At 40.4% G+C, this 27,876-nt stretch overlaps 1 protein-coding gene across 1 annotated transcript in view; it reads left to right on the top strand.

Moving 5' to 3' along the window:
• The window catches only part of DEPTOR (DEP domain containing MTOR interacting protein), a 126,049-nt gene that overhangs the window by 48,669 nt on the left and 49,504 nt on the right, over positions 1-27,876 (top strand). The window contains exon 4 of the mRNA XM_039853496.1: positions 12,142-12,320. Within this exon, the coding sequence (XP_039709430.1) occupies positions 12,142-12,320 (179 nt within the window). The remainder of the gene's footprint in view (positions 1-12,141; positions 12,321-27,876) is intronic.

Raw genomic sequence — 27,876 nt, 5'->3', positions numbered from 1 at the left:
CCTGTTAACAAAGCCTTCAAGGTTTTTATCCCTTTTTGCTGTGGGTGGTTACTTGGAGTGGGCTTCCTTGATAGACAGCTAAGATTGACCTGAATCAGTGATTCATCATTTTGCCTTCTGTGCAAGTTTTTTTTTCCCAGGATTCAGTCTGTTATAATGATATTAATGAACTTCCGAACATATGCATTATATTAAAATGATGGTATGAGACTCAGGTGAGTTGAAGTTTGTTGGGTCTTCATTGTGCAGGTGCAAGTGACTGGCTTAAACTGGTACCTAATTCTGTCTACTGATTTCTTTGTGTGAGTTAAAAAATGCCTTCTGGCTTGCTTAATTGTGGGTGGATTAGGGTGGACCCCTTCTAAGATAGGATGACCTCAGTGTCTTTGTAGGCAGACCCGAAACCCCCTAACTAACTTTCCTGCCTATCTCTTTTCTAAGAGCCATCAACCCCCTTATTAGTAGTATGGATGTTGAGGGACAGGAGGTCTTTTCTGTATCTGCTTCCTGCTGAGAATGGCCATAGTCGCTGCCTCCAGGGGCTTCATGGAGCTCTTTCCCTTTCTGCCTCAGTCAGGGTGGGTCTTGGGTTTCCTGCTAAAGTGCCACCTAAGTCCCTAGACAAGGAAAAGAAGATACAAACTCATTATTTAAATCATACATCTATTAATTTCTATTACTGATGTGTCTATTAAGTGAGTAAAGGGAAACAAGCTTGGTTAATACATTTCTTAAAGAGTAAAAAGAGAGACCTTTGGCTTAAAGTCCCCTCCCCCGTCAGACTCTAAAGGCCCTGCCTGGCTTAACACCATTTCTGCTTACCAATGGGCTGATGACCCTTATCAATAACCAGAGGATCTGAGTCAGGCAATTATCAAGATTTGAGGGAGAGGGCCTTTTTCCCAAAGAAGGGAGGGAAGAAAACTTAACTAGGTTTACTAAAAAGATTAACTCTGCAACTAGAAAGGTTAACTCTGCAAGAGATGTCCCATTTCCTTTCCTGCTAAAAGATTAAGAATTTTACAAGTGATGTCCCGTCTCGCCCCTACTCATCACTGAACCGCCTGTCCTGACCTCTGCTTACTCTGTGCCTTTGCAGCTCATCATCCTGTATCCTCTCACTGTCTCTCAGAGCCAACTCCTATTTCTTCTTAACTTGCAGCTTGAAAGTTCTGCTCTCATGGACTTAAGGATTTAATTCCTTGCTTCCCTTTCATTCTATGTGTACTTCTTACTCTGAGCATTTATCTGCCTTGCACATAGGTTTTTTAATGTTTGCTTCCCCACTGGCTAGGAAGCCAGTTTAAGGGCAACGGCCATGGCTTTTCATTTCTGCATCTCCTGAGATGTAGAAGATGCTCAATAAATATTTATTGAATTAATGAATGAATAAATAAAATGACCGAAGTAGTGATTTTTAACAGTTTTATTGAGATATAATTCACCTACTATACACCTGGCCCATTTAAAGTGTACAATTTAATGGTTTCTAGTATATTCACAGATATGGACAATGATCACCACCATCTGAGAACACGTTCATCACCTCAAAAAGAAACCTCGTACCCCTTAACTCTCACTTTCCTATTCTCCCATCCATCCCAAAGCAACCATTAATTTACTTTCTGCCTCTGTAGATTTCTCCGTTCTAACATTTTATACGAACGAAGTGATAGAATATATTGGTCTTTTGCGACTGGCCTCTTTCATTTAGTACTGTGGCCTTGTGGATGAAAAAGGGGTTCTAGGAAAGTAACCTCACAGGGCGATCTGATCATAAATTCCTAACTGGGCAGGTCATGGTGGGTAGTCATTGCCACTGGCATATAGTATAAGACTAATCTTTGCCTTAGGCAAGCCCTATCTATTGTTTTTGTCCATCTAGGTTAACACACCTTTGAAATAAGTGTAACCACCCTCAGGAGAGCATGTAATCTTGTCCACTATGCTGTAATCCAATCTCCGCCTTGCTTTCTTCCACCTTCGTGTCATCTTCCTTCCTTCTTTCCTTCCTTAATTTCAGGTACATAAAAGAAAACTGTAAAACTGTAGTTCTCTGGAGCATTTTTAGATATTGCTTAAGTTGATCCATACTGTAGCATGTTTCAGAATTTCATTCCTTTTTGCAGCCAAAGGATATTTTATTGTATGGACATGTGACAATTTTTATTTCATCAGTTGATAGATATTTGAGTTGTTTCTATATATTTTGACAATAATGAATAATGCTGCCTGAACATTTGTGTACAAGTTTTTCTGTGAACGTATGTTTTTTGTTTCTCCTGGACATATATCTAGTAGAATAGCTGGATCACATAGTAACTTTATGTTTAAAGGTTTGAGGAAGTGAGAAACTGTTTTCTGAAGTGGCTGCAACATTTTCCATTCCCACCAACAGCGTGTGAGGCATCCGACTTCCTCACGTCCTTGCCAGCACTTGTTATTATCTGACTTTTTGATTCTAGCCAACTAGTGGGTGTGAAATGGTATCTCACCGTGGTATCTTGGAAGCGTAAACGTTTTAAATTTTGATGTGGTCCAATGTATTTATTTTTTTCTTTTGTCATTTGTGTTCTTCGTGTCATATAGGTAAGAATCCTTTGCCAAATCCAAGGTCACTAAGATGTACTCTTCTGTTCCTTTATAAAAGTTTTATGGTTTTAATTTTTACAGCTAGGTCTTTAATATATTTCGAGGTATTTTTTGCATAGGGTGTGATGTCAGGTTCTAACTTCATTCTTTTGCATGTGACTCTAATTGTCCCAGCACCAATTGTTGAAAAGACTATCCTTTTAGCATTGAATGGCCATGGCACCTTTTTCAGAAATCAGTTGACCATAACTATATGAAGGCAGTGATTTTAAATCTGTTTTCTGGTTTAAAAATTGCAGAGGCTGCTTCTCTTCCTCTTTCATACCACTTCCACAAATACGTAGGACAAAGCGATCCTACTGTCACCTAGCCCATTAACCTGCAGAAAAGTAGTCCTTACCTGTCATCATGTTCAGTTTTCTATCATTCTTTCTCTTGTCTCTTTTAAATGTATTTATTTGATTTTCTCTAGTTGGCATTGTCTTCAGTTTTTCTTCATTACTTCATCTTACCCCCTCTAATCTTTTTTTTTTTTTATGTCTCCTTTTCTTCTTTTTGGCAGCAAATTCTTCTATTTTCTAATAATTACGGAAGCATCCAAAATTAATAGAACTCATCTTCCCTCGACACTTGTTTGAAAAGGCTCACAGAGGTTTTGACCCAGGATAAGGCCAATTCTCCCGAGAGGGGGAACTCAAGCCCTACCCTGAGGTGTAGGCAGAGCGTAAGAAAGAATTCAAACACACACCAAAGTTAGAATCGAAAGGAAAGTTTATTAACTCTAATATAGAGTGTGGTCCCCTCTCAGAGACAGAGTGGGAGAGCCTAAGAAAGACTCAGAGGGACAATAGAGAGAGATGAAGACCGTGAGAGAGGCAGAGTAAAGGCACTGAGAGGGACCCAGAGTGTCCGGGAATTCAGTTTATACATCATTCTTTAGTTCCTGTGAGCTACAGATTAAAGACTTTGTTTACCCACTTTCCTTTGATATGGGCATACAGTGAGGGGGGATAAGAGTATGCAGCGTGAGAGGCCTGCGGGCAGTTCCTAGCCTTTTATCCATAGGTTCCCCATGGTTTTAGCCATAGGAAATGAAGGATTTTATTTTGTGTAGGGCGCCACTTAAAGACCCTGTTTTTCCTGTTTTTCCTTCACAGTGTGGGGAAATGGGTTGTTATCAATCCCAGCAGAAATCTTTCTTTGTTCTGCAGGTGTCTCCTCAGTGGCCTGGCTGCAGGGCCGATCGGCGATCGGCGTAGTGCAGACTCTGAGGATAGCCTGATTTAACATGTTCGTTCTCTTGCCTCCTCTCTACATTAGTTTGAATTGTTTCGAATTCAACGTAGAAGTGCTTAGTTTCTCTCCTTCTTGTATACTTTTATGGTTATAAAACCATACTTCAATGTTTCCTTTGAGGACGGCTGTGGGCTTGGACTCTGCACTCACTCAGCTTCTATCTAAAGCTAATTCAATTTCAGAAAATGCTTAATACAACATGAAAAACCATAGGGAATGTGAAAATTACAACTTGAGTTCCAGAATATCAGTCTCTTCAGAGCATAAAACTGGCACTAAAAAGTTCTTGTGTTTTCTTCTAGCAAATTTAAAATAGTAAGCAAAGAGGAAGGATTTTATCCTTCGAAGACAAATAACACTCTCCATGACTGTCGCTTGTGGTATTCCCAGTTTTCAGTTAGTTGAACAAATATTTATTAAGCACCTAATATAAACTCTCTCCCTGGGCTGGGTTTTCTAAGAAATAAAAGCATTTAAGATGTGGTGTCTATCCTTCAGAAGTTTCTAATTTAGCTGGAGGGGTAAATAGAATGCATTAAAAATTGAGAGCATTTCATTTATATATATATATAAAGCATGATACTAACTTTTAAGTTCAAACAAGGGAGAGATCTGTATGGATTGCTCTTTAGTTGGGATACTTTCGGGGGGGCAGGGGGTGGCTAGTGCTTAATCCAGCCTTTTAAAACAGAGCCTCACTTGCTCATTTAGCACCTTTGTGCAAATGAGAACCCTTCTGCCCTATTCTGCAGACTGGTGCAACCTCTCACCTCAACAGCTCTTGAGGAGCTGGGCTCGGATTTGGCCCTCGGTCCCCCCCTGCCCCAAAGCCAAGTTCCCTGATACAGTTTACAACCTGTTTCACTGTACCATGAGCCCCTTTTTTGAAGAAGAGTTTGGATTTCTCCAGGAAAAAGAAGGAGGGAAGATGTGTGGGAACAGACCGAGTAAGGAATAGATGAAAATGAGTGTGTTCAGCTCGGCGTACGATGTGAAAACAAGTGAAGGAAGGTAGAAGATATTGATTGGCAAAGAGTGTAAAATGCTGTTTTTTCTGCCTTTTCCTCACCTTTTCCAGTGTAATATTGTCACTCGTAAATATTAACTGAACAGCTTTCTGTTTACTGGGTCCAAACCTGATTATTAGGAAAATCATGTCAATTTATCTGTATAACATCTGTTCTATAGATAATAGTATAGTACTCAAAAATATCAGTGCTCATGTAAGCTTTTGTCCCTAATTAATACTTTCTTGCCAATCACACAAGTCAGTGTTATACATTCAAAGCGTGTATTGGCAGCATACATCTAAATCCATGTTGAATACATTGGGAGCTACTTTGTTATATTGGGTATTAATACCAGCATTTTGTGAGGAACAAGTCATCTGGTTCAACATAGACTTAACATTAGTGAAACTTTTTTATTGATAACTTTTCCCCCCAGTTAAAAATGTAGTACATTCTCTCCAGGGAATAATTCGAGTAATGGAGAATTCTATTGAGACAGAAAATTTTTCATAAGCTACCCCCAGGAATCAGTAGCACTTTTAATATTTGAGTGAATGAATTTTGAATTTTTCATGGTTATTATATAGAGTTTTGTGTTGTGCTTTTAAAAATAATCTGTCATATATTAACATACGACTTTTTTTTTTTAACGCTATCTCTCTAAATTCTAAAACAGCTTTTTGTCCGAATACCCCTGGGTCATTTTGACTTCCCCCTGCCTTTGCTGTGCCTTCCTATACCATTCACATATGTTCCCACGTTATATAGGGCCTTCTCAGCTCATTTGAATATTTTTTCAATGCACCAGGAGATCGCTATCAGCTTATTTCTATTCCTGTACTGGCCCCTAAATGTAGCAGTTCCTTCTATTGTAATGCTGCCTTCCCCCGGGTTAGAGCGAGTCTGGGAAATCTGACTTAGATATATATCCAGGAAAGACTGAAATCAGCTCACAAGCACAATCAGAATCTGGTGAATACTTGCAGGAGGGGAATATTGTTCATGCCTAACACCTTATAAGGTGTGTGGTTTCATGTCATGATTATACGGCAGCACAGGACAATTTTGTCTAAAAATGAATTTGTTCCATAAAATGGAAGCATTTCAGAGCATCATACACATTTCTAATTACTAATTAAAATGGAACTGTTATTCTTATCTATAGAAATACACACAGAATATTATTTCTTTTTGCCACAAAGAAAGGTGTTTGATTTTATCGAGTAATGGCTCCATCTAGAAAACTTTTTGTTAGCAGCAGCAGCAGCAGCAGCAGCATCATGGCTAAAGTGTCTAGGGTGTACCTGGAACTATGATTGAAGCATTTCATGCACTGTCACACTTGAGATGCACAACTCCCCAGGGAAGCAGCATTATTACCCCCATTTTACAGTTGGAGAAGCAGAGATGTTATGTAGCTATGTGCAGAGTTAGGATTCAAAGCTATGTTTGTCTTTAGATCTCATGCTTTTAAAACTACCCCACACCAAGGAAAGTATTTTTTAAAAAATTAAATGAGGAAGAGACAACACAGAACTGTGAATGAGCTATATAAAGATTAAAATTGCCTTTCGGCTCATTAAAATAAAGCAGTAGGGTAGGTAGCTAGTCTCCAGAGGTGGCTCCAATCATTTCCACCTCTCTCTCTACTAGCATATTGTTCTTGCCATCAAAACATGGCACTCGTGTCCCCGCCCCTTGAGTATGGCATGTGTCTGATGGCTTTAACAAATGTAATTCAGGGCAATTGACATTCTGTGTCTTCTGGGTCTAGGCATTAAGAAGGCCTGGTGTGGTCGATTGATTTTTTTTTTTTTTTTTGCCAATTGATTTTTGATAAGAATGCCAAGATAATTCAGAAGAAAATGATTGGTCTTTTCAACAAATTGTTCTGCCACAACTGGATACTCACATATAAAAGAATGAGGTTGGACCCTTACCTCAGGCCTGGTAGAAGAATTACCTCAAAATGGATCATATAACTAAATATAAGAACTAAAACTGTGAAACTCTTAAAAGAAAACATAGGAATAAATCTTCATGGGCTTGAGCAAGGCAGTGGTTTCTGAGATGTGACAGCAAAAGCACACGTGACAAAAGAGAAAACTGGATAAATTAGGTTACATAAAAATTTAAAATTTGTGGGCTACAAGCAATATTATCAATAAAGTAAAAAGAAACCTACAGAATGGGATTTCTCCCAGACATATTTGCAAATCATACGTCTGATAAAGGCATTGCCTCCAGAACATCTAAAGGACACTTAAAATTCAATAATAAAAAACAAGTAATCTAATTTAAAAATTGTCAAAGGATCTGAAAAGGCATTTCTCCAAAGAAGGTATACAAATGGACAAATAAGCACATGAAAACACGTTATCATTAATTATCAGGGAAATGCAAGTCAAAACCACAGTGAGAGATACCACTCCACACGCATTAGGATAGCCTTAATAAAATAGGACAGATGATAACAAATGTTGGTAAGGTTGTGGGGAAATTGGAAGTCTAATGCCTTGCTGGTGGAATGTAAAATTGTATGGCCACTTTGGAAAACAGTCTGCTAGTTTCTCAAAAGTTTCAACAGAGTTATCGCATCACCCAGCAATTCTAATCCATTCTAATTTTAGGTGTATATCCTAGACAAATGAAAATGAATGTCTACATAAAATCTTGGATATGAATGTTCAAAGAAGCATGATTCATAATAACCAAAAATGGAAACAACCCAAGTGTTCATCAGCTGATGAATGGATAAACAAAATGTGATACATCTACACAATGGAGTATCATTTGGCAGTAAAAAGCAATGAAATGCTAATACATGCTACAATATGGATGAACCTTGAAAACAATATAGTAAATGAAAGAAACTAGTCAAAAGGACCACATTTGATTCTATTTATATGAACTGTCCAGAATAGGCATAGTCTATAATTTATAAGTACAGATATTATTAGCGGTTGCCTGGGGATGGGGCCATGGGTAAATGGGGAGTGATTGTTAGTAGTTATGGTATTTTGGAGTCATGAAAGTGTTCTAACATGGATTACAGCGATGATTGCATAACTTAGTATATATACTAAATACCATTGAATTGTACACGGAAAATGGGTTTAATTGTATAAGTGAATTATAACTTAATAAAACTGTGGAAAACAAAAAAGTCCTGGCAGCATCTGGCAGCATCCCTCCCTTTTGAGCTCTGCATCTCAGTGTCCAGGCTGCCTAACTGGAGGCTCTGTTGACTCAGGAGCACCGCAGGGCCAGACATCCAGCCCTGGTCACCACCTGCCTGCAGTTGCATGAGTGACCCCCAAGCAAGAGTGACAGAGGAAATGCCCAGTTGAGCTCCAGGTGACCTATGCAATACTAAGGTTTAATTTAGTGATGGCTGTTTAAAACCACCAGGCTTTGGGGTCACTTGCTACATAGTAAAACATAATTGAAACAAGTAGTAAGTCAAATTTTTGCTTTAACACTGTGACACATATTACTACTAAAATCAAATCCTTCGAAAAGCTTTGTTTTAAAGGCAGGAAGTGGATAGGGACATTACTTCATTTTAAGGGGAAATGAAATAAGGAAGCGCTCAGGGTGGTGAGGCATGCTTTAAATGGCAAGCCTAACCAATCCAAGCAGGCCTGCCAACCCGTCTCTTTTCTAAAGCTCACATTGGCAACAGCAGCTAAACAAACACTTGTCCAGAGGCCACCAGCTACTTAGCAGGGGCCCTGGAGGGCTGACAGGTCATGTTTCTGGTTACAAGTGGTGACATAAGTAAACTTTCATCCCCTTGTCCTCCCCATACCCTGAAAGGAAAATTGCTGAGCTGGAAGGAACGGCATGGTTAGAAACAGATAGAGGCCAGGCGTCTGTGTCCGTATCTTAAATGGAGAGTATTAACAGGGCAGAAATTCTTGATTCACCTCACGTCATCCTGAGGGGTCATTTTTAATATACTCCTGGATAATGATGTGTAGGAGGGGAATGCATAGAAAGGAATTTTCATATATTCATTCAGCAAATACATTTTGAGGACTCATCGTGCTAGGAAGTAACTGTGAACCGCGTAGACTGGGACGCTTGTCTCAGAACGCTGACAGCTAAGTGAGCAGGCGATTCCCCTGGGACTCTGAGAAGGACCTTGCAGGGAAGTAGGGGAGCCCTTAGAAGTGGCACGTGGTCCAGGTTTGTGGGATCAGAAATGACTTCGTAGAGGAAGTAATGTCTAAAACTGGAAAATTCCCGAAGGTCGTAATTTTACTCTTTTTTTGTTTTTACTCTAAAAGACCTTATTTGACGGCCAAAAGAAATGAAAAAATGGTGGTAGTCCTATGTGGGCATGCCCATGGGCCCTTCAGTTCTCTTTTCTAGGTTCCATCACCGGTGTAGGCTCCCAGCTCTAGCTCCATGGGGCTTTCTCCCATGCAGTTGATTTGCAGGACCTTCCAGTATTCATTCATTGTTTGTCCAGTATTTTCTGAGCCATGTGATGTGTCTCTTTTTGTGGGTTTCACATCTTTTTGCCATTGCCTATTGATGGGAATGTTATCTCTTCCTGTAGAACAAATCACCGAAACTTAGTAATTAAAAAACAACAATGATATATTGTTGTAGCTGCCAGGACCGGAAAGACACATGGACCACCAGAAATCAGTGAGTTAGAGGAAACATGCTCTTTATTCAGCCAGCTGGGTCTGCCAGGGGTACGCAGACCCCAAATTAAGCAGCCCCGAAATGTAGAGGTACAGGGTTTTTAAGCCCTAAATCCCATTCCTCATTCTGTCTTAAACACAAAGGTCTATTTTTCTCCTATTCACTACCTGTCAACCCACAGGTCAGGTGTGCAACGGGGGTACAGAAGCAGAAAGCTTATTGTTAGAATGTTATATTCCCATGGGTGATAGCCTATCTTCCGTTGGGTGATAGCCTATGTTCCCATGGGCGATAGCCAAGCAGTAATTTTCCAGCCAGCACAATATTATTCCTCCCGATTCTGGGGATTGCACGGTGTTTCCTCTACTGGTTTCATCTGGATTCATTCGTATGGTGTCTGGAGGGTCAGCTGGGCCGGAAGGTCCGGGATAGCCTCATTCACACATCCAAGAACTGGTGCTGGCCGGTGCCAGAGCATCTCAAGTTCTCCTTGTGGCCTCTTTACCTCCAGTAGGTGAGACTTGCTTCCTTACTGACGGTCTCAGCGTGGCGTTTCAAGGGGCAAAGGCCAAAGTTGCAAGACCTCTTAAAGCCTTGCCTCGGTGTTGCATGATGTTGCTTCTCCATTTGGTTGGCCAGTGCAGTTCACAAAAGCAGTCCGGGTTCCAGGGAGGAGGGAGAAGGAGACGTAGCCTCTTGGTGGGAGAAAAAAATGAAGTCACATTGGAAAGAAGCACGAGAGGAGCTGTCGTAGCCATCTGTGCTCAGTCACCTATACATAGGTCTCTATAACTCATTCATTTGTGTTGATGCATACGTAGCAATTGTCCTTCCCATCTCTAAGAAGGGCCTGGTCATTATTATAGTAAAAATAACTCTTATGGCTCATATCATCTCAGCTGTTACCGACTCTGTGAAACAGCCTCGCAGCTCTTTCTGAGGATGGATTAACGTGCAGAAGAAGAGACTTTGGAAAGGTCTAAATGAGAAGGATTTTTAAATGCATTCTGTTAAATGCCGAATACGAAGGTGTTTAATTCATTCTGTTCTATGCTAATAGCTTTATAAACACTCTTAATATAGAAGCATACATTTATAAACTTAGAACTTTTTTCCCAGAGATTTTTGATAACAGCAATCCAGGGAAGGAATTAGAATAGGTATTATCCTCCTCATTTAATGTCAGTTCGGGGACACCGAAGCAGTGAGAAATTATGTTGATTAGTTTGTGGCCAAGCTGTTTGGGTCTCACATTTCCTATTTCCCCATCCTGTTCCTTTTCCATGGCTTCTGAATAGCAGAACAGGATCAGGATGAGGGGAAGACACGAGTTCCGTTTGGGGCTTGTTGATTTCGAGGTGTCTTTGAGATGCCCAAGTGGAATATAGAACTGGGGCAGGCATATAAATTTGGGAATCCTTGGGGCATGGATGGTAACGTAAGCCACGATGACGAAAGAATGTGCCTGCGGAATGAGCAAAGAGGTGTTTGGGGCACTGAATCTCAAGGAATTCCAGCCTTTAAAGTCCAGGGAGATGGGAAGGAATCACCACAAAGGGGACGGAGAAGGAGGTGAGAACAGAGGGCTGGGAGGGAAGCCAGCACAGTGATGTCCCTCTGGCTGAGGGGAGTGGTCAGCAGCATCTAATGCTATTACTGTTCACCCGAATGGGGACTTACAAAATGCCCAACATATGTGGATGCAAGGGAGCACGCCTGTGCCCCAGCAGGAGGTTTTCTGGAGGGGCGGGGACAGAATCTAGAAGTGTCGAAGAGTGTTTGGGAAGATAGGTGTGAGAAACAAGCCACGTGGGGACAGGGGCACTGGAGAGGAGGGATTTAGGAACTGGCTTAGCCAGTTCAGGCTACTTTCATAAAAATACTTTAAACTTGACGGCTTAAACAATTTTCCATATTCTGGAAGCTGGGAAGTCCAAAATCAAGGAGCTGGCAGATCTGGTGTTTGGTGTGAGCTCTCTCCTTGATTCCTAGCCAGTGGTCTCCCTGTATCCTTGCAGGGAAAGAAAAAGCAAGCCCTCTTGTGTTTCTCCTTGTAAAGGTGGGAATCTCTTCATGGGGGCTCCACCTTCGTGAAATAATCACCTCCTGAAGGCCCCATCTCCAAATACCATCATCCTGGGCTTCACTTATTTCAACAAGTGAATTTGGGGAGGACACGAACCTTCAGTCCATTGTCAGTAGTCTTCTTAGCATAACAGCAATTTGGGAAGTAGAATAATGTCTTCAAGAAAGAAATACTAGACTTTCTAGAAAGGTAGGGTGGAGCTTAGTCAGTGAATTGTAATTCCTTTTCAAGATGGCTAAACTGAATTTGGTCTGCTAACACTAGAGTTTTAGATTGTATTTTCAGTTGTTTTTTTTTCTAATTACCAGAATAAAATGCATCTTGTTCATTTCTGAAGCAGATCCTTCTCAAAAATTATGTCTAGAGAAGCATGTGACAGTCACATCTGCCTGTCTGACAGCTTTTCTGTGATACTTCACAGAAGCCGATGATGTAGGATTTCAAACGAGCTTTTTTCCTTTTGTGTATGTTTATTTTTCATCTCTTTCTTCTTTCCAGGCTGATGAGCCCTGAAAACACACTCCTACAGCCCCGGGAAGAGGAGGGGGTCAAGTATGAGCGCACCTTCATGGCGTCTGAATTCCTGGATTGGCTAGTTCAGGAAGGTGAGGCCACCACAAGGAAAGAGGCAGAGCAGCTTTGCCACCGGCTAATGGAGTATGGCATCATACAGCATGGTAAGTGTACGGGTCAGCTTTTGCTGTGGTAACAAGCAACCGCAACCTCTTGTGGCTTACAACAACAAGCATCTACTTCTCACTTGTGGGTCTGTAAGTCAACTGTGCCTTTGCTTGGGCTCAGCTTGGCTAATCTCCAAGCTGGGGGTCAAATTCGGGCACACATTCCATGACTTCTCATTTTGGGACCCAGGCTAAAGGATCATCCACTCTCTGGGACATATTGTTTTTGCAGATGAGAGCAGAAACTAACGAGGGCAGGTAGATTCTTGAAGTATCTTCAAAAACTTCTGTTCAGATGTGATGTAACATTATAACTCTCATATCCGACTAGTGACAGGAAGTCATTTGGTCAGGTCTGGAAGGGAAGTAATGCCTCTCACAAAGTTGGTTGCAAGGGGAGAATGAAAATTTGCTGAACCATGCATGGTACGAGCTGCCACAGTGAAGAGTAATCCAAAAGGTGATAAATCTTTCACTTTCCTTTTAGGTCTGAATCATAATGATGCAATATAACCTATTGGCTAAGAACTATATTAGTTACCTATTACTGCATAAGAAATTATCCCCAAAACTTAACATAAGTAATTACTCCCCAAACTTAATGGTGTCAAACAATAATAAATGTTTATTATCTCACACAGTTTCTGTGGGTCAGGAATTTGGGATAGACTTAGTTGGGCCGTTCTGGCTGGGGGTCTTCATGAGGTCACAGTCAAGACGTCAGCCAGGGTTACAGTCACCCGAAGGCTTGACAGGCTGGAGGATTTGCTCCCACATGGCTCACTCATATGCCTAACAAGTTGGTGCTGGCTATTGGCAGGAAGCTTCAGTCTGTTGATGTACAGACTTCTTTATAAGGCTGTTTGAGAATTCCCATGACGTGGCCATCTGGCTTTTTCCAGAGGAAGTTGTCCAAGAGAGTGCAAGGTAGAAGCCATGATGTCTTCTAACTGAGCCTTGGAAGCCGCATACTGTCATTTCCTTAGACTCTGCTGGTAACGAGGTCTGTCCTATACAAGGGCGTGAATACCAGGAGGCAGAGATCACTGGAGCCATCTTGGACGCTGGCTATCACGAGAACATAGGCTCTGGAATCCCAACCCCACCAGTTATTAGCTCCTTACCTTCTCTCATCTGTAAAATGGGGATACCCGCATAGAGTGGTTATAGGAGTAAATGGAGTAGATATAAAGTACTTGGTTCAATGCCCAGCTCTCGACAAGTGCTCAGTCAATTTATTAATAGAGCTGTAAGGTATAGACTTCGAATAGTGAAGAAAGGGCTGGGAACCAGGGAGGCATTTCAACCTAAGAGTCAAGGTGAAAGGTAATACTTGAGTCATTCTTTCTGCGAACTCCCATGCAGGCCTAGGATTTCTATCCCATGGCTGGGAAGATACAATGGAATTATAGAGATGAAAGAAACTTTTGAAATTTTTTAGATCATGTTTTAAAAATTGCAGATTGTGATCCTTTCTTTAGTGGGTTGTGAACTAAATTTAGAGAGCCATTCGCATCCTTAATTTCTTTTTATAGACTAGACTAGACTCTTACTACTCTAAGTGTGGCCCATGGACCTAGAGTATCACTGGGAGCATGATAGAAATGCAGACACTCTGGCCCTATCCAAGTCCTGCTGAATCTGGTCTGTACTTTAGCATGATTCTCACATGATCTGAATGCCCATGAAAGTTTGAGATGACCTGAACTGCATTTAACTAGAATATAAACTATCAGAGCATATTTTATATAATAAGGTTAAATACTGTTTTGCAAAACTTTTATTTCAGTTAAGCATATACTGTATAACCATATGGTATACTCACGTGTGTATTGATTGGCAACATAAAAATTGTTACTGTGTGTTGGGGTCAAGTATTTTGAAAGCTACTGATCTGGAGGCATTGGTTAGAAAGGCACTCAAGCCACCCAGAGTATTTTCTCCTATGTGATATTGCTATGGTCAAACACAACTGCTTATTGATGGCCTCATGTGTCAACTGTTGGGCTAAGTTCCCTGTGGGTGGGAAGGTGGATAGAAAACTATAGTGCCAGTGTGGTCCTTGGCCTTAAATAACTTATAGTCTTGTTGGGACAATAAGACTCATATAGAAGCAAGTTAGAGAACAGTAGAAGATGTACTGTGTGTTTTATTTACTTGTTTACTTATTTTATACTATGTGCCAGGCACTGTTCTGATGATTTTACAAACTTGTTCTTATTTAAACCTCTTAAACTCCTTGAGGCAGATATTCTGTTTATTGTTGTTAAATTTATTTTTATGGTGGTAAGAACACCTAGCAGGAGATCAACCCTCTTAGCAAGTTTTTAAGTGTACAATTAGTATTGTTAACTATAAGGAAGGGGGGTTCTTATTGTCTCCATTTTACAGATAAGGAAACTAAGACACCGATAGTTTAAATAATTTGTGGCCACTCAGGTAGAATGTCCAAATGGCTATCACTGCTCGGAGGTGCAAACTGTTGGTTTGGGTGACTGGGGCTTTCCACAGTGAAAAATGGTGTGTTTGGGTTAGAGTTAGTTCTGTCATCTTGGTGCCAGACAGAAAACTTGGTGACACCAAGTTCTAGGAGAAAACCAGCCTCTTATACTACAATTAACTGACTGATCCCGTACATCTTGACTTCAGAGAGAAAAGACAGGATGCCACGAATGGTTTGCAAATGATTCCCGAAGAGGGAGTAGTTATACTTCAACTATAGTGTCATTTTGTAGCACTATAAACATAAATGCCATCCAGTCCCGATGTAAAGGATAAAATGATAGCAAATCTTAACCACAGATGTTTGCTTTCCATAGTTTTAGGAGGATTGAATATTCTCTATGCATAGGAGTTGGAGTTTCTAAGGGAGTTTTGGTTTCCCAGAACAGCAATTCATTGCTAGATCACAGGTTCAACTGCAAGTTACGAAAATATGGCCACCGCTTTTGTGTGTGTGAGAGCAAATGATAGATATCACTTAGTTCTCTTAAGCAAAGCTCTGAATTGTCCAGCCGATAATTAATTTCGCAGGTTAAACATTGAAGAGAGTCAGACTTTAGGCTTTAAGTAGAAGTTTTCTGGATAGAAATGGTTCCCTAGATTGAAACCGATAGATGTAAAAATCAGGCCCACTTATGAAATTCTAACTAGCTTCATTTATGAATGGCAAAATGATGCTCTATAATTAAGACAGAACTTGTTAAATGAGTAATTAATTTGCGTGCATATGTATGTACATATCTATTTATCGATATATGTGCACATATGTATATATGTACATATACAAATGTAAGTATGTTGACCACATAGGTACATATTTATATAGCTGTTTCATTTATTGAGGTTTACCATGTATCAGGCACTGAGCTAAATACTTTATAGATTTTAATGTATCGTGTATTTAATATGTACATACTTCCCATAGTATAACATGTATTGTATGTGTGTGTGTGTGTGTGTGTGTGTGTGTATACACACATATATATAATCTTATTAAATCCTCACAGCAATTCTGCCACATTGGTATAATCGTTATAGTTTTACAGTGAAGAAAAGCTTTGGAAAGCTTTTAAGATATTTTTCCAAGATTATATAGCCAACCAGTAGCTACTAACTGCTATGCCTTAGAAAGAGGTTTTCCTTGGCTCGGATGTATGTAATCAGGCGTGAATGCTTGGAACAGTGGAACAAACAGTTCTTGGAGGAGACAGACAGGGGTTAGGCCCCAGCTCCTCCGGCTACGGAGTGACCCTGTCGACATCTCAACTCTTCCGTTCCTCAGGTTTTTGACTTCATGAAATTAGAGTCACATTATACACCTTTGAGAGTTTTTCGTTTTGTTGTTTTGACTTTGAAGATCCTTTAACCACCTACATCTACAAGAAGGACTCGAATATAGTTGGACTCGTGGCTAAGGTTTATTCCAGTTAAAGGACACAGAGGAGGACCCACAAGGGAAAAAGATATATCAGGTGTTGTCTGGAGAATCCAGGCTCGGGCTGCCTCCGTTCTCCCTCCCAGAGCCACCCAGAACGGGCTCCTCCCTTCAGCAGGGACAGGACGACCAGCATCCCAAACTGTCAGAAGGAAAGCACGTGTTTTCCTCAAGTCCCAGTGTTTGCACAATCTCCGCAGGCGGGTACAGCAGAATTCAGTGCCCCAGGCGGGCAAAGCTGCCTTATCAGGTAGTAACTTAGAGACCCTTCCAAAAGCCAAGTTCCCAGATGCTTAGCATGGGCCAGCCCCACAGGCTGGCCCTTCTATATCAGGGTTGCTATGGTAACTCTTTCCTGCATACAATTGCTGTGAGAATTAATGATAGTAGTTGGCAAAGCTTTTAGCACAGCGTCTTATGGCCCTCAAATGCCAGCTATTGTATTTGATCTGATCGGCTCAAAATAACAGTTAAAATTTATAGAGCCCCTGTTCTCTGCCAGCCACTGTTCTTCTAATCACTCTACTCATTTACTCATTTATTCCACTCGATAACTCTGTGAGTTAGAGATCATAATTTTTCTCACTTTTAAGATATGGTTAAGTAACTCGCTGAAGACAAGAGCTGGTGAATGGTAGATTCAAGAGTCAAATCAAGGCAGTTTGGCTCTCAAATCACCAAAAAAGATTGCGTGCTAATTATAAGCCGTATTGGACCAGGAAAGAAAATTCTCAACTTTTAGTGCATCAGCTCACACAGCTGGCAGTTATTGCAACTATTGTTAGCCCATAAAATAGCCCATAAGATTCCCTTTCTGCAAACGATGGCTAGGTACCCTGAGATTTTTGTGTAACGTTTGCAAATGTGAACACATTTCTTTACACACATAAACTGTCTCCTTCAACTGCACGAGCTGCTATCCAGCTATCTTATCCTTAAATGGAAAGAGATAAAAACCAGATAATCACATGGGTAAATTGCTCGCAGCTGCAGCAGCTGACCCTGGATAATCAGGGTACTGCTGCTGTGTCCAGGCGTATAATTTCCTCTTTTAAAGATTTAGTCAGAGCACTTCAACAATTTCAACACTTCATCAAGCCATCTTTTTTTCCTTTGTTTGAAAGATATATTTATATAACATTTTGCAATGCACAAAGCAGCTTTACACATATTATCTCTTTAGTCCTCCCAATGACTTGAGTGTGGTTGTGTGATTATAGCATTCTCCTGTGGAGGCCAGTAGCTGGGGCACTCGCCCTGGTGGCCATGAAGAGAGGATTTGGGGTCTGCATCAGAGGGAGCTAACTGCCAGATCTAGACAGGAATTACCCATCTTCTCAGTAATTAAGATCACTGTCAGAGTTTAGCCTAAGCCTGAAATAGCCTAGGCAAAGAAAGATAAAAGAGAGGGAGGAACAGGTGGAGAGGGAGAGAAGAGAGGAAGAAAAAAGAAAAAAAGCACCGACGTTTGAGCCTAGAGGCAGGATTGCTGCTTGCCCAAGACCATGTGACATTACAGGAAAAGAAAATTATTCTGACACATGTTTAAACACTAAGGAAGTCTTTATTCGAGACTATTACAATAGAAGTGTTGTAGCAATGGAAGGAGATGGGGCTCAACTCCGAATATGGAAAGGACAAGTAGGGATTTATAGCCGTAGATCAGGGCGAAGGGCTCAGTAGATGGAAATTTATTAGTAGGGAGCGTCAAGGCTAGGGGGATGCTTGCTAAACTGGTGTAACAGCTTGCTAAAGGCCAGGCCAAGGACTTACACGTCAGAGATAGAGCATGAGGAATTTGATCAAACATCAAGTGATCAGATAGCAAGGGTCAGGGGATCTCACTAACTTGACTTTGCAGGATTGATTGCTAGGGCTGGGCTGGGCGGACCAAAGACAGGATGGGGGCCAACGTCAAAGCTTAGCTGAAAAGAGGGCTCAGAGGAACCTTAGTAAGGTCAGGACAAGGACAGAGTCTTTGTCAGTGGCAACCTACCCTCGCTTGCCTACCCTCCCTTCCTCTCCATCAGGACCCTCCTACTCTTACTTTTTGCTTTTGGTAATTTCTTGGCCACTAACCAAATGAAGATTTTTCCATTACAGACGGTACCCAGTATCTTAGTCTTTCTTTACCCTTAACTAGATAGAATACAAATTTTTGGCAGATAGAGAATTTGTTTTCTCCCCTCTCTGTATCCCCAATAGGTTGGTGTTTATATATTAAAAATGTGTTGAATGAATGAATGACAGTAGCAACTACTTACTGAGAACTTACCATTTGCCAGGCACTATGTTGGGTATTTATACCAGCTAAAATTCTTTGAATATAAACAGCCCCAATTGTCACTGGCTTCAAAAATACTGCAGAGCGAGCTGACAGTTAAACATTGAAAATCCAGGCTGCATGGAGAACTGCAGTAGCTCTTGAGAATCCAGGTGCCAGGAACTAGTGACTAAGGGGCAATCATTTGTAGCCACCAACAGCGAGATAAACAGCTCTAGCTATTTTCTGCCTATACAGTCTCTGTCTCCAGATGTTAAGCTCTAGAGAGTGACTCTGATTGGTTGTGCCTGGGGGTAGGGCATTGTTCCACCAAAAATAAACTTTTCTTGAAAGTTCTGTTGCCACAGGGAAATAAATGCTGGGTAGTCGAAAAAAGACGGACATTTTTTAATGCTTTGGTTCATTTACTCCTCCCCCAGAATCAATACACTTGGTATTATTTTCCCTATTTTAGATGATAATATTGAGGCATTTGCAACTAGTATGTTAGCTCCTAAATGTTAAACTCTGAATAGAAAAAAAATAAAGATTGGGTAGAATATGTTCTCAAACTACTTTCAGTAATTAATATTTCAAGCATAATCTTTAATAGCAGCCGTAATCTAATACGATCTTTTTACTTTCCCAATTTAGAATGTCTGGAGATTTTTCCATTGTGCCCTTTCATATGCTTTGGCTCTGCTTTACTTTTTATTATAGCTGAATCCAAAGCAGGAAGAAGAATGGACCCAGCCAGAATGCCATTGCAATGTAAACATAAGGGAACGAGGTTGCTTCGTGAAGTCAAAGACTCACGTTGGCACACAATGTAGGGTCGACTTTGGTTAAAGAAAAACAGGTCTGTAGCTGCACAAAGTCTTAACTTTTAGCAAGTGAGAAAGGAATGAGAGATGAGTTATCTTTTGTAATTTTCCAAAAGAAATGCTATGCTCAGAGAACAGAAGTCTTTTGTGAACAGTGTCATAACTATAAATATTTCTCTTTATTTGACACCAGTGTAACTATTTTCACACGTACAGACATGGATCTTAGACATAGACCATGGTTGGCTCGGAAGCCTGTGCTCTTAGCGACTCCTGTCTCAATCCTGACAGCTTGTCGCTCATTGTCCCCTGTCTCTCAGTGTCCCCTGTCGTTCACAGTCCTCGGTTTGCCCAAATGCAGAGTTTTTACAACAGCAAGAGGAAGCCTTAAGACACAAGTACACGATCTGTTCAGGTAAAGTATACTGAAGGTATGCAATCTTGTACTCAGCTTGGTTTAATGTGGTAATTTAAGGACTCAGCTGGCTTTTGGTGGAGCTACGTGTAGGCTGGGGTCTTGAGTTCATTAGAAGAACATATCAGAATTTTCTGGGTGGAATGAACAGTTTAGACTGCTGATTCTGATATGCCCCTCCCTAGCTCCTCCTGGTGTTAGGTCCTGATCCTTGATAGACGTGACCTTGAGCATAGCCTTCAAGGAAGGGTTGAGAAGGTGTGACAAAAAGTTAACGGGCTCTTCTTTAAGGAATGAAGCACCTCCATTTTCTTTCCCATCACAGACCTTTTTTCTAGCTCTGACCCTGTATCAGTCTTGAATGAGCTTCTTGTGTCAGCCCCTTCCCAGCCCCGAAGCTTGGGCCGGGATGCTTGTCTGGACCACGGGCTCTCCTTGGGCACTCACAGTGATCATCCTCATAGCCATTTTGTTATTGCTGCACTGCCATCTCTTATGGTTCCTTCTCTGGAAATTCTCTCGCCAGCCACTCGTGGCTTAGATTCTTAGCCCCTCACTTTAACTCAGTTTCTTTTAGGTGATAGGTCCACCTCAGACAGTACATCTGGGTTGTCTTTTGAGTTTGGGCTCATAGTTTTTTGGAAACGCTCCTTCTTTCTATCCTGCAGCCTCCTCCCCTCCTCAGCCAAGTGTGAATAAACAAAGTACCATAGAATGATTACTAGGTATAAAACTGACCATGTGTAAACTCTGATCAGTGTTACTATGCTATAGTATTAAGTTAAAACTTAAGAAGAAATTATATACGTAGACATACATATCCTGATTACGGTTGGAAAAATAGGTCTTTATGAATGTTTTTAATGAATTTTAATCTAACTTGGAGAGTAATCTTTTTGTAAAATTATTTATGTTCTGTTTTAATTGACATAAAATTTTAAAGCTCTAATTTCTTTGTCCCAGTGATGACATTTGACCCATCAAGAGGCCCATCCCCCTTCTCCTCTGTCCTCATTCGAGGAAGGTCTGCATTTCAGGATCTGTATTCTTTCCGTTTTATTTTAGCCACTCCCTCAGCTGTAGCCCAGGTCGCAGCCTGATTGGAAATTCCCAAAGCCACTGTGCCCATGGAGAGGGGTGGGTATTGGCTTTGCCCACTGTCTCACCCCTGGCTCTCTGAAGTCCTCCTTGACAGTTGCTGAGAGCATAACCTCAAGCCGGAGTTCCTATTGTGTGGGAACATAATGTGCTTCCTCATCAAAATGAAGGAAATAGGACAGAGGAAATAGAGTTAGAAAAAAAGAGGACCGCAATTACAACTCTTGATCATTTGGCTGTCAGAAGCTCAGGATAAGAGTTATCTTCTATGGCAAATAGCTCTCCAAGTGCTACGGTTAAAGGGATAAACTTGTTTGTTGGTTAGCTTGTCCGTTCCTATGGGATGCCAGTCTCTAGACTGGTCCTATTTTCACTGGGAATGTGATGTAAGGCACAAATGCAATCCATGTATGTAATTTTAAATTTTCTAATAGCCATAGCAAAAAGAGTAGAAACAGGTGAAATTAATCTTAACAATATAGTTCAACTCACTATCTTCAAAATATTATTATTTCAAAATGTAATCGATATGAAAAATACCAATCAGCTCTTTTGCCTTCTTTTCTTCATACTCAATCTTCAAAATCTCAGTTTGGACTTGCCACATTTCAAGTGCTCAGCAGCTACATGTTTCTGGTGGCTGCCATCTTGGAGAACACAGGTCTAGACCCTTTTGAAATCAGTGCAGGGCAGGGTGGGATCCTGGCGAATGTGTACGGTTAAGTCGTCATTTAACATCGTCGATAGGTTCTACGACTTCAAGTGAAACCATGTGCAACAAAATCAGTTTTACCATAAGCTAATTGACATAAAGAAGCGTTAAGTTCCCACGGCATTTCATCAACGTTATAATGAAACAGCATTGAATAAAACAACGTTATTTGAGAACCTGCTGTATTTCATTTTTCAGTCTTTTGTCTCAGAGATCTTTGTTCCCCTCGTGGCCGAGATCCCTGAAAGTTTGTGTAGAGGAAGCACCTGTATATTTATTTGGACGCTCAAATAGCCACACAAGTGTCTGCGATGGTGACAACAATTCTCCCTTCCCTGGTGATTTCACAGTCATGTTTTCTTTCTCTTATGATTTTTCAATATTTTCTTTGATTTTTAAAATATTTTCACAAGTCAGAAATAGCTGACTGCCATCTTTTAACTGGACCTGATTTTGGCAGTTCACTTTTTGCCCAGAAAGGAATTACCCAGTGTATGGCCCAAAATTCAGAAGCACTCTGTTAAATTTCTAGTCTTCACTGTGGGATCATTTGGAGTTTCGCTGGCAGCAGTCAGCATTATTAGTGGTGCTTTGGCATTGTTGCGACACTGTCTTCCAGGAAGTGATGGGTCTCCATATGCTTATTAATTTCATTTATTTGGGTAAAAGAAGTTGTAGTAATGTCCGTTCCACGGATTGAAAAATTGAGGCCCAGCGACTGTCCATAACCAGTTCTGTCACAGGGAAACCGGAATGGAGATGCTGGAAGGCATGATTTTCTATGTAATCAGTCTTGGACTCTGAGTCAAGCATGATTTGTTACAAGATGCAAGCTGCAAATAAGTGGAAAGCATTCGTTTCTTCAGCCGTTGATTTCCTATCTCCAGATCTGAGTTTGGAACAGTATCAGAATTATGTTTTGCTACAAATAACAGAAAATGTAGTAATGATGGCTTGAACAGAGAGGTTCCTCTGTGTCATGCAGCGAGCTGCCCTAGCTGGAGGGTGCTGAGCTGATGACGAGGTGGACACGGGCTCCATCCCTCTGCTCTGCTGTTCCTGGTACACACCATGCCCCATGTCCGCACTCGGGGCAGGAAGAAGATAGAATCACAAAGAGGCAGAGGGCGGAGGGCCATCACCTAGCGAGACTTTGCATTTTTTTTTTAAAGTGATATTTTTTATTTTTCAGTGATAGTTGGCATACAATATTATATTAGTTTCAGGTGTCCAACATTTGTATTAGGAAAAATTTCCTCTCCCAGGGATCTCTACCTACATCACATGGGCAGGAACTTGCTGGAAGGCACTCAGTGGATCAAATGCTTCTAGGCAGGCACACTGCCACCTCGAACAAATTATAAAGGAGGAAGAAAAGGAGAATGGGTTTTGGACAGTCAGTTGCCTTGGCCACAAAGATAAATGCTTTCTTTAAATTAGGTAACTTAGTGACCTTCCCTATGAAACATGAACTTCCAAGGATTAGTTTTCTTCCTGTGTCCATACACTGAGCTCCTGATAGCTTTAAACTAGATTTAAAATAGGTGGGTGTACCGATGCTAATGTCTTACCTTGTGACCAATGTGCTGAAGTTCTAGTGACATTAAAGATTGCTGGGTGAAGGGAACTGTGTACTCTCTTTGCAACTTTTCAACACATCTAAAATTATTCCAAAATATAAAGCTTATTAAAAAAACAGTAGGTGAAGTTTTCCCTGTATCTTCTATTTTCCTTTTCGGTTTAAGAGAAGATGAGTCCAGATATAAATAATACAGAAAACATAGGAAGTCAGTTAAAAAAAAGCACACTAAACCTCACCACCGTTATCTTCCTTTTCCGACTATCTTTCTTTCTCCTTCCAGGGTCCTAGTCTCTTCAGTCTCCTAAGGAACGCCCGATAAATCACTGTGCAGCAAAGCACCCAGGTTAATGTGATAACGTTTCTGGAAACAGCAAAAAAATGCCATCTAGGACTGAGCCTTTGAGGGGCTTTCACACCCAGTCCTTCCTGGGTACGATTTTACTCCAGTACCAGCAGCATCACCTCAGATGTCCTTCTCTCTGTCTTTGGCCCTGCTGAATTGATCTGGTTTAGGTAGGATGCCTCCTTTCCACCCCCAGACCACCTAGATTTGCTTCCAGATCCTTCCTCTGCACAGGTGAAATCTCTAAAGACTTGTGCCTTGGAAAATCCTTTAGGCGTGGACACCCTGGGCCCTCAACTGGACACCCACATATGGCTAACCTTAATTGAGCGCCTCAATGGACCAGAATCTCTCATGGGCCTTTCACCTATGATATTTCCTTGTTCCTTCACTCATTTTAAGATGAAGAAAATTGAAGTTCAGGGCGGTTAAGTAACTTAGTAATGAGTGAAAAGAGTGAAGCTGATCCACCCAGGGCCAACCGAGACCAAAGCAGTGTTTTCTGTGTTATTGCTATATCCTTAAACTAAGCAATTCCAAAGGAATAAACATTTTGCCCTAGTGAAGAATTTCGTAGAAAACATGCCCAGCCAAATTGCCTCTGTAACCTGGAGACAGGAATTAATGAGGGAAAAAGCAAACTCCTTCTTCTCGTGTTTGTAAGCTCATCTGCCTCCATATTCAGCATTGTTACATCTATGGACGGGAGACAGTTTATTGAGGAGATTAAGGGCCGGGGTTCCACAGTGACCCTGTCACTGTTTCTGTCTCGGATCTTAACACTTAATGACTACGGGACCTTGGGTCAGTTTGCCATGGATATTCCCTAGTTTGTCATCTGTGAAACGGGAATAATTATAATAGCTCTTTCAGTATTGCTATGAGAACTAAGTGAAATCGTCATGCAATTTGCCGAGCACGGGGCCTGGTACAGAGTATCAGCCAATGCATGTTAGCTGATTATCATTATCGTTTTCATCAACATCCTCATCATCAGATGCCTTGGTTGGACAGAGCTTAATATAAGTTGGATAACCTCATCCCTTGCTGGTCTTAAACAATAGCTTATACGTACTCTATGCTGAATATACACTTGTTACATAAACCAACACTACAGTGCTTTAATTAGACCTTTGGATTTATGCTGGCAATTCTGAAAGATCTAGAATAGCGTAACAGATTTCTTTATCTGAATTATGTATCTGAGGTGTTCCACTTGCCAGACAACATGATTGTTTTTAGGCCTCTCTGTACTTCTCTTAAGGTCTAGTCTCTGAAAAACAACCTCATCTCTGAAAAAACATACTCTTTGTTCTGAGTTTTATCACTAACGATAAAGGTTATAGTCTTTGGAATGCACCCAGCTATTAGTTAACGATGCATAATTTGACCTTCCATGTGCTTTTTCCTTTACATTTCTGAACCTGCACGATCACTATGTTGTGTTCTGACTTTTTTCCTATCTTTTTTTTAAGTCGACTTAAAAATTTTTTCAATTACAGTTGACATACAATATTATATTAGTTTCAGGTGTACAACATAGTGATTAGACATTTATATACCTGATGAAGAGTTCACCCTGATAAGACTAGTACCCGTCTGACACTACTTAACTACTTAACTACTACTACTAACTACTACTAACTACTGAAGTTATTATAGTATTATTGACTACATTCCCTATGCTGTACTTTACATCTCTGCCTGCTGTCTTTACTAAAGATACTTTAAATCCTTTTCCCTATTTTCTTTCTTATCCCCTCTCTTCCCTTCAATCAATCGAATAAATGTAATTGGGTTCTAACTTCGTGAATGTGAAGTGCTTTGTTTTAGTAATTTCAGTTGATAGGACTTTATACCTTAAAATCAATTTCTTTCTTTCATATCCTCTCCTTAATGTTATCAGTGCTCAGGAAGTAATTATTTTAGTTCTCTGACTAAAAAAAAGGCAATAACACCGGTGACAATAACACCGGTGTTATTGCCTTTTTGAAAAGCGTTTTGTGTCCCAAGCACTGTCCTTATGTGGCATAGGCACTTAGACACAATTGCTTCGTGTTCTTGAATCAAGGGCTTTTGCCGCTTTCGGAAACAAAGCTCTTTCAACCCTGCATCCCTTTAGGATGCTTTGAGATAGGTTGTTAATGACTTTGAATACAGCTCAGATATTCTTTTACAAACAGCTTTAATTTTCTGTTCTAGTTAATTCACAATGCATGTTTTTCACCAAACACAGAATTGAGAAGCATAATACTAATATAGCTTAGTCTTGATTCTTCTTTTTAATATGCAACATACTAAATGATATCTAAATGATATCTGATGCTCGAACTCTGAAGGACTCTGATCTAGCAGAAGCAGGGAGGCAAAGAAGTGCAAGTTCATCCCTGGACACGTGAAACAACCGAAGACTTTTACCTTGTTGGCAGGGAAGTTGTAGCATTTTCACACGCAGAATTTATTTGCCTTTTAGAAATACTAAGTGTGAAAACTAAATCTGCCACCTGTTTATGCTTGGAGTTTGTCAGTAAGTTTTAAGCAATACCTGTAGTTTTTAAGTGATCCTTTTAGGAGAAGATACAGAGATCATAAAGGGAGAAGAAAGAAAGCAAGAAGAAATGGAGCGAGTCCATAAGATAGAGTGACATCCTGATGGTCCTGGGTGAAGTGGTGAGCAGCACCCACCTCTGCTGCTGTGGAACGTAGTGATACTTAGGATGCTAATCATGGCGGCTAGTAAGAGTCTTCTTCTGTCTCTAAGAGTCTTCTTCTGTCTTCTTGTAGCTTTGAAACAGATTTGCAGTTGTAGTCATGGCCCCTCAGCCTGAACATTGCGACCTTTCTTCTTCTTCATTATAATAGTCATTATCCTTATTCCCGTCTGTTTAAGCCCTCTCTTTACTCTGTTGTTTATGTGATCTCACCTTTTTAAAAAGTTTTGATCAAGTGCCATCCAAGGAAGAGTTGACATCTGCATGATCTCCTCCTCCACCCCGCCTTATCACACTGCTGGATTCAGTTCACTTATTTCATGATGCCTGTTGTGTTATGCCATTTGCCAGCAAACATTTCAAGGATGAATGAAAGTATGTGACCTTCCTTCCTCCAACTAGATAAGTAGCCTAAGAATGTCTTTTATATTTAGCCGAGCTTGCAGGGCTCAAGGTAAGCTTTTACATTCATCCTTAGACTGTGTGTGTGAGTGGAGCAGAAGCCCATTTCCCTCCTTTTGGATAGTCAGCTTTTAAAAATTTCTTTTAAAATTTTTGCTAAAATCATTCTAATAATTTATAAAAGAAAAAGATGTAGCTACATTATCCACAAAAAGAACATATCTGAATTGTGTCACTTTATTATTTTGATAGATGATATGACATTTCCCTCCTGCTTTCTGAAAAGTAAAGGCGTATGTGAGTAAAGATCTGTTTTCTTTTACCAAATATCAACAACATTTTAAGTTTTAATGCTGGTAGAGTTTCTACTTTCCTAAGCAATAAGATCCTCTTATATTTGTATTGCTTCAGCTTTCTAGCTGTGTCTGGTTGTTCTCCTATTATATGTCTCTCAATAACAAGCCAAGCCCCTAGAGAATTCTCCCAACGCAAAAGAGAAGGCTTGGAAAGTCTCAGAAATTATAAATTGGAGGCTTACAAAATTGTCAGTTTTCAATTAAAGCTATTGGTAAGAGCGCAACTAGAATATTAAATATTGAATGTCATCTTTGAACATTGTCTATTCTTATGGTTTCTTGTTAAGAGATTAATACTCTCAAGGAAAAAGAACAAAATTTGTTAAATTTGTTAAATTGCCACAACATTTACTATAATATAAAGGTCCTATATAGCATTGGGATCTGAGAAATGAAGAATTGGAACAAACTCAAGATTTAGAGACACCAATCACTATTCTCCTCCTTGAATTTTCTTTCCTTCTCTTAAAATCCACACTCCACCCCCTCCAGATCTTAGGTTATTTTTTCTCTGTTTTACAAAGGCCTAGTTGCCTATGCAACAAAGGATTTTTGTATTTAATAAGGAGAATGTCATGTTGAAGTGTGGAAAGAATCAACTCTTTCTGTCTCTGAAATACAAACTATATGTCATTTAGCCATTGTGTATTTCTTGAGACTCTACGTATGTAATTTATGGCTACAATAAAGAAATCTTTGGCTTTCTTAATCTGGTTACTTTCTAAACCTTCTTGTGTCTTTACTCACTCCTTTATTTCTTGCTTTCTTTCAACTTCTGAGATTTAAATAAATTTCAGTGGGATTCTTGCCAAACTTGATCTGAATATCCAGTTACGATTTTATATTTTTCATGAATGAAGAGGTGACAGAACTACTCATGGGAGATGGGCAAAGTGTCCTTTGAAAGAAG

The sequence above is a fragment of the Pteropus medius genome, unplaced genomic scaffold (assembly GCF_902729225.1).
Source record: "Pteropus medius unplaced genomic scaffold, Ma_sr-lr_union100, whole genome shotgun sequence".
In the NCBI taxonomy this organism is placed as follows: domain Eukaryota; kingdom Metazoa; phylum Chordata; class Mammalia; order Chiroptera; family Pteropodidae; genus Pteropus; species Pteropus medius.
This window is presented reverse-complemented; position numbering and strand designations above follow the sequence as displayed.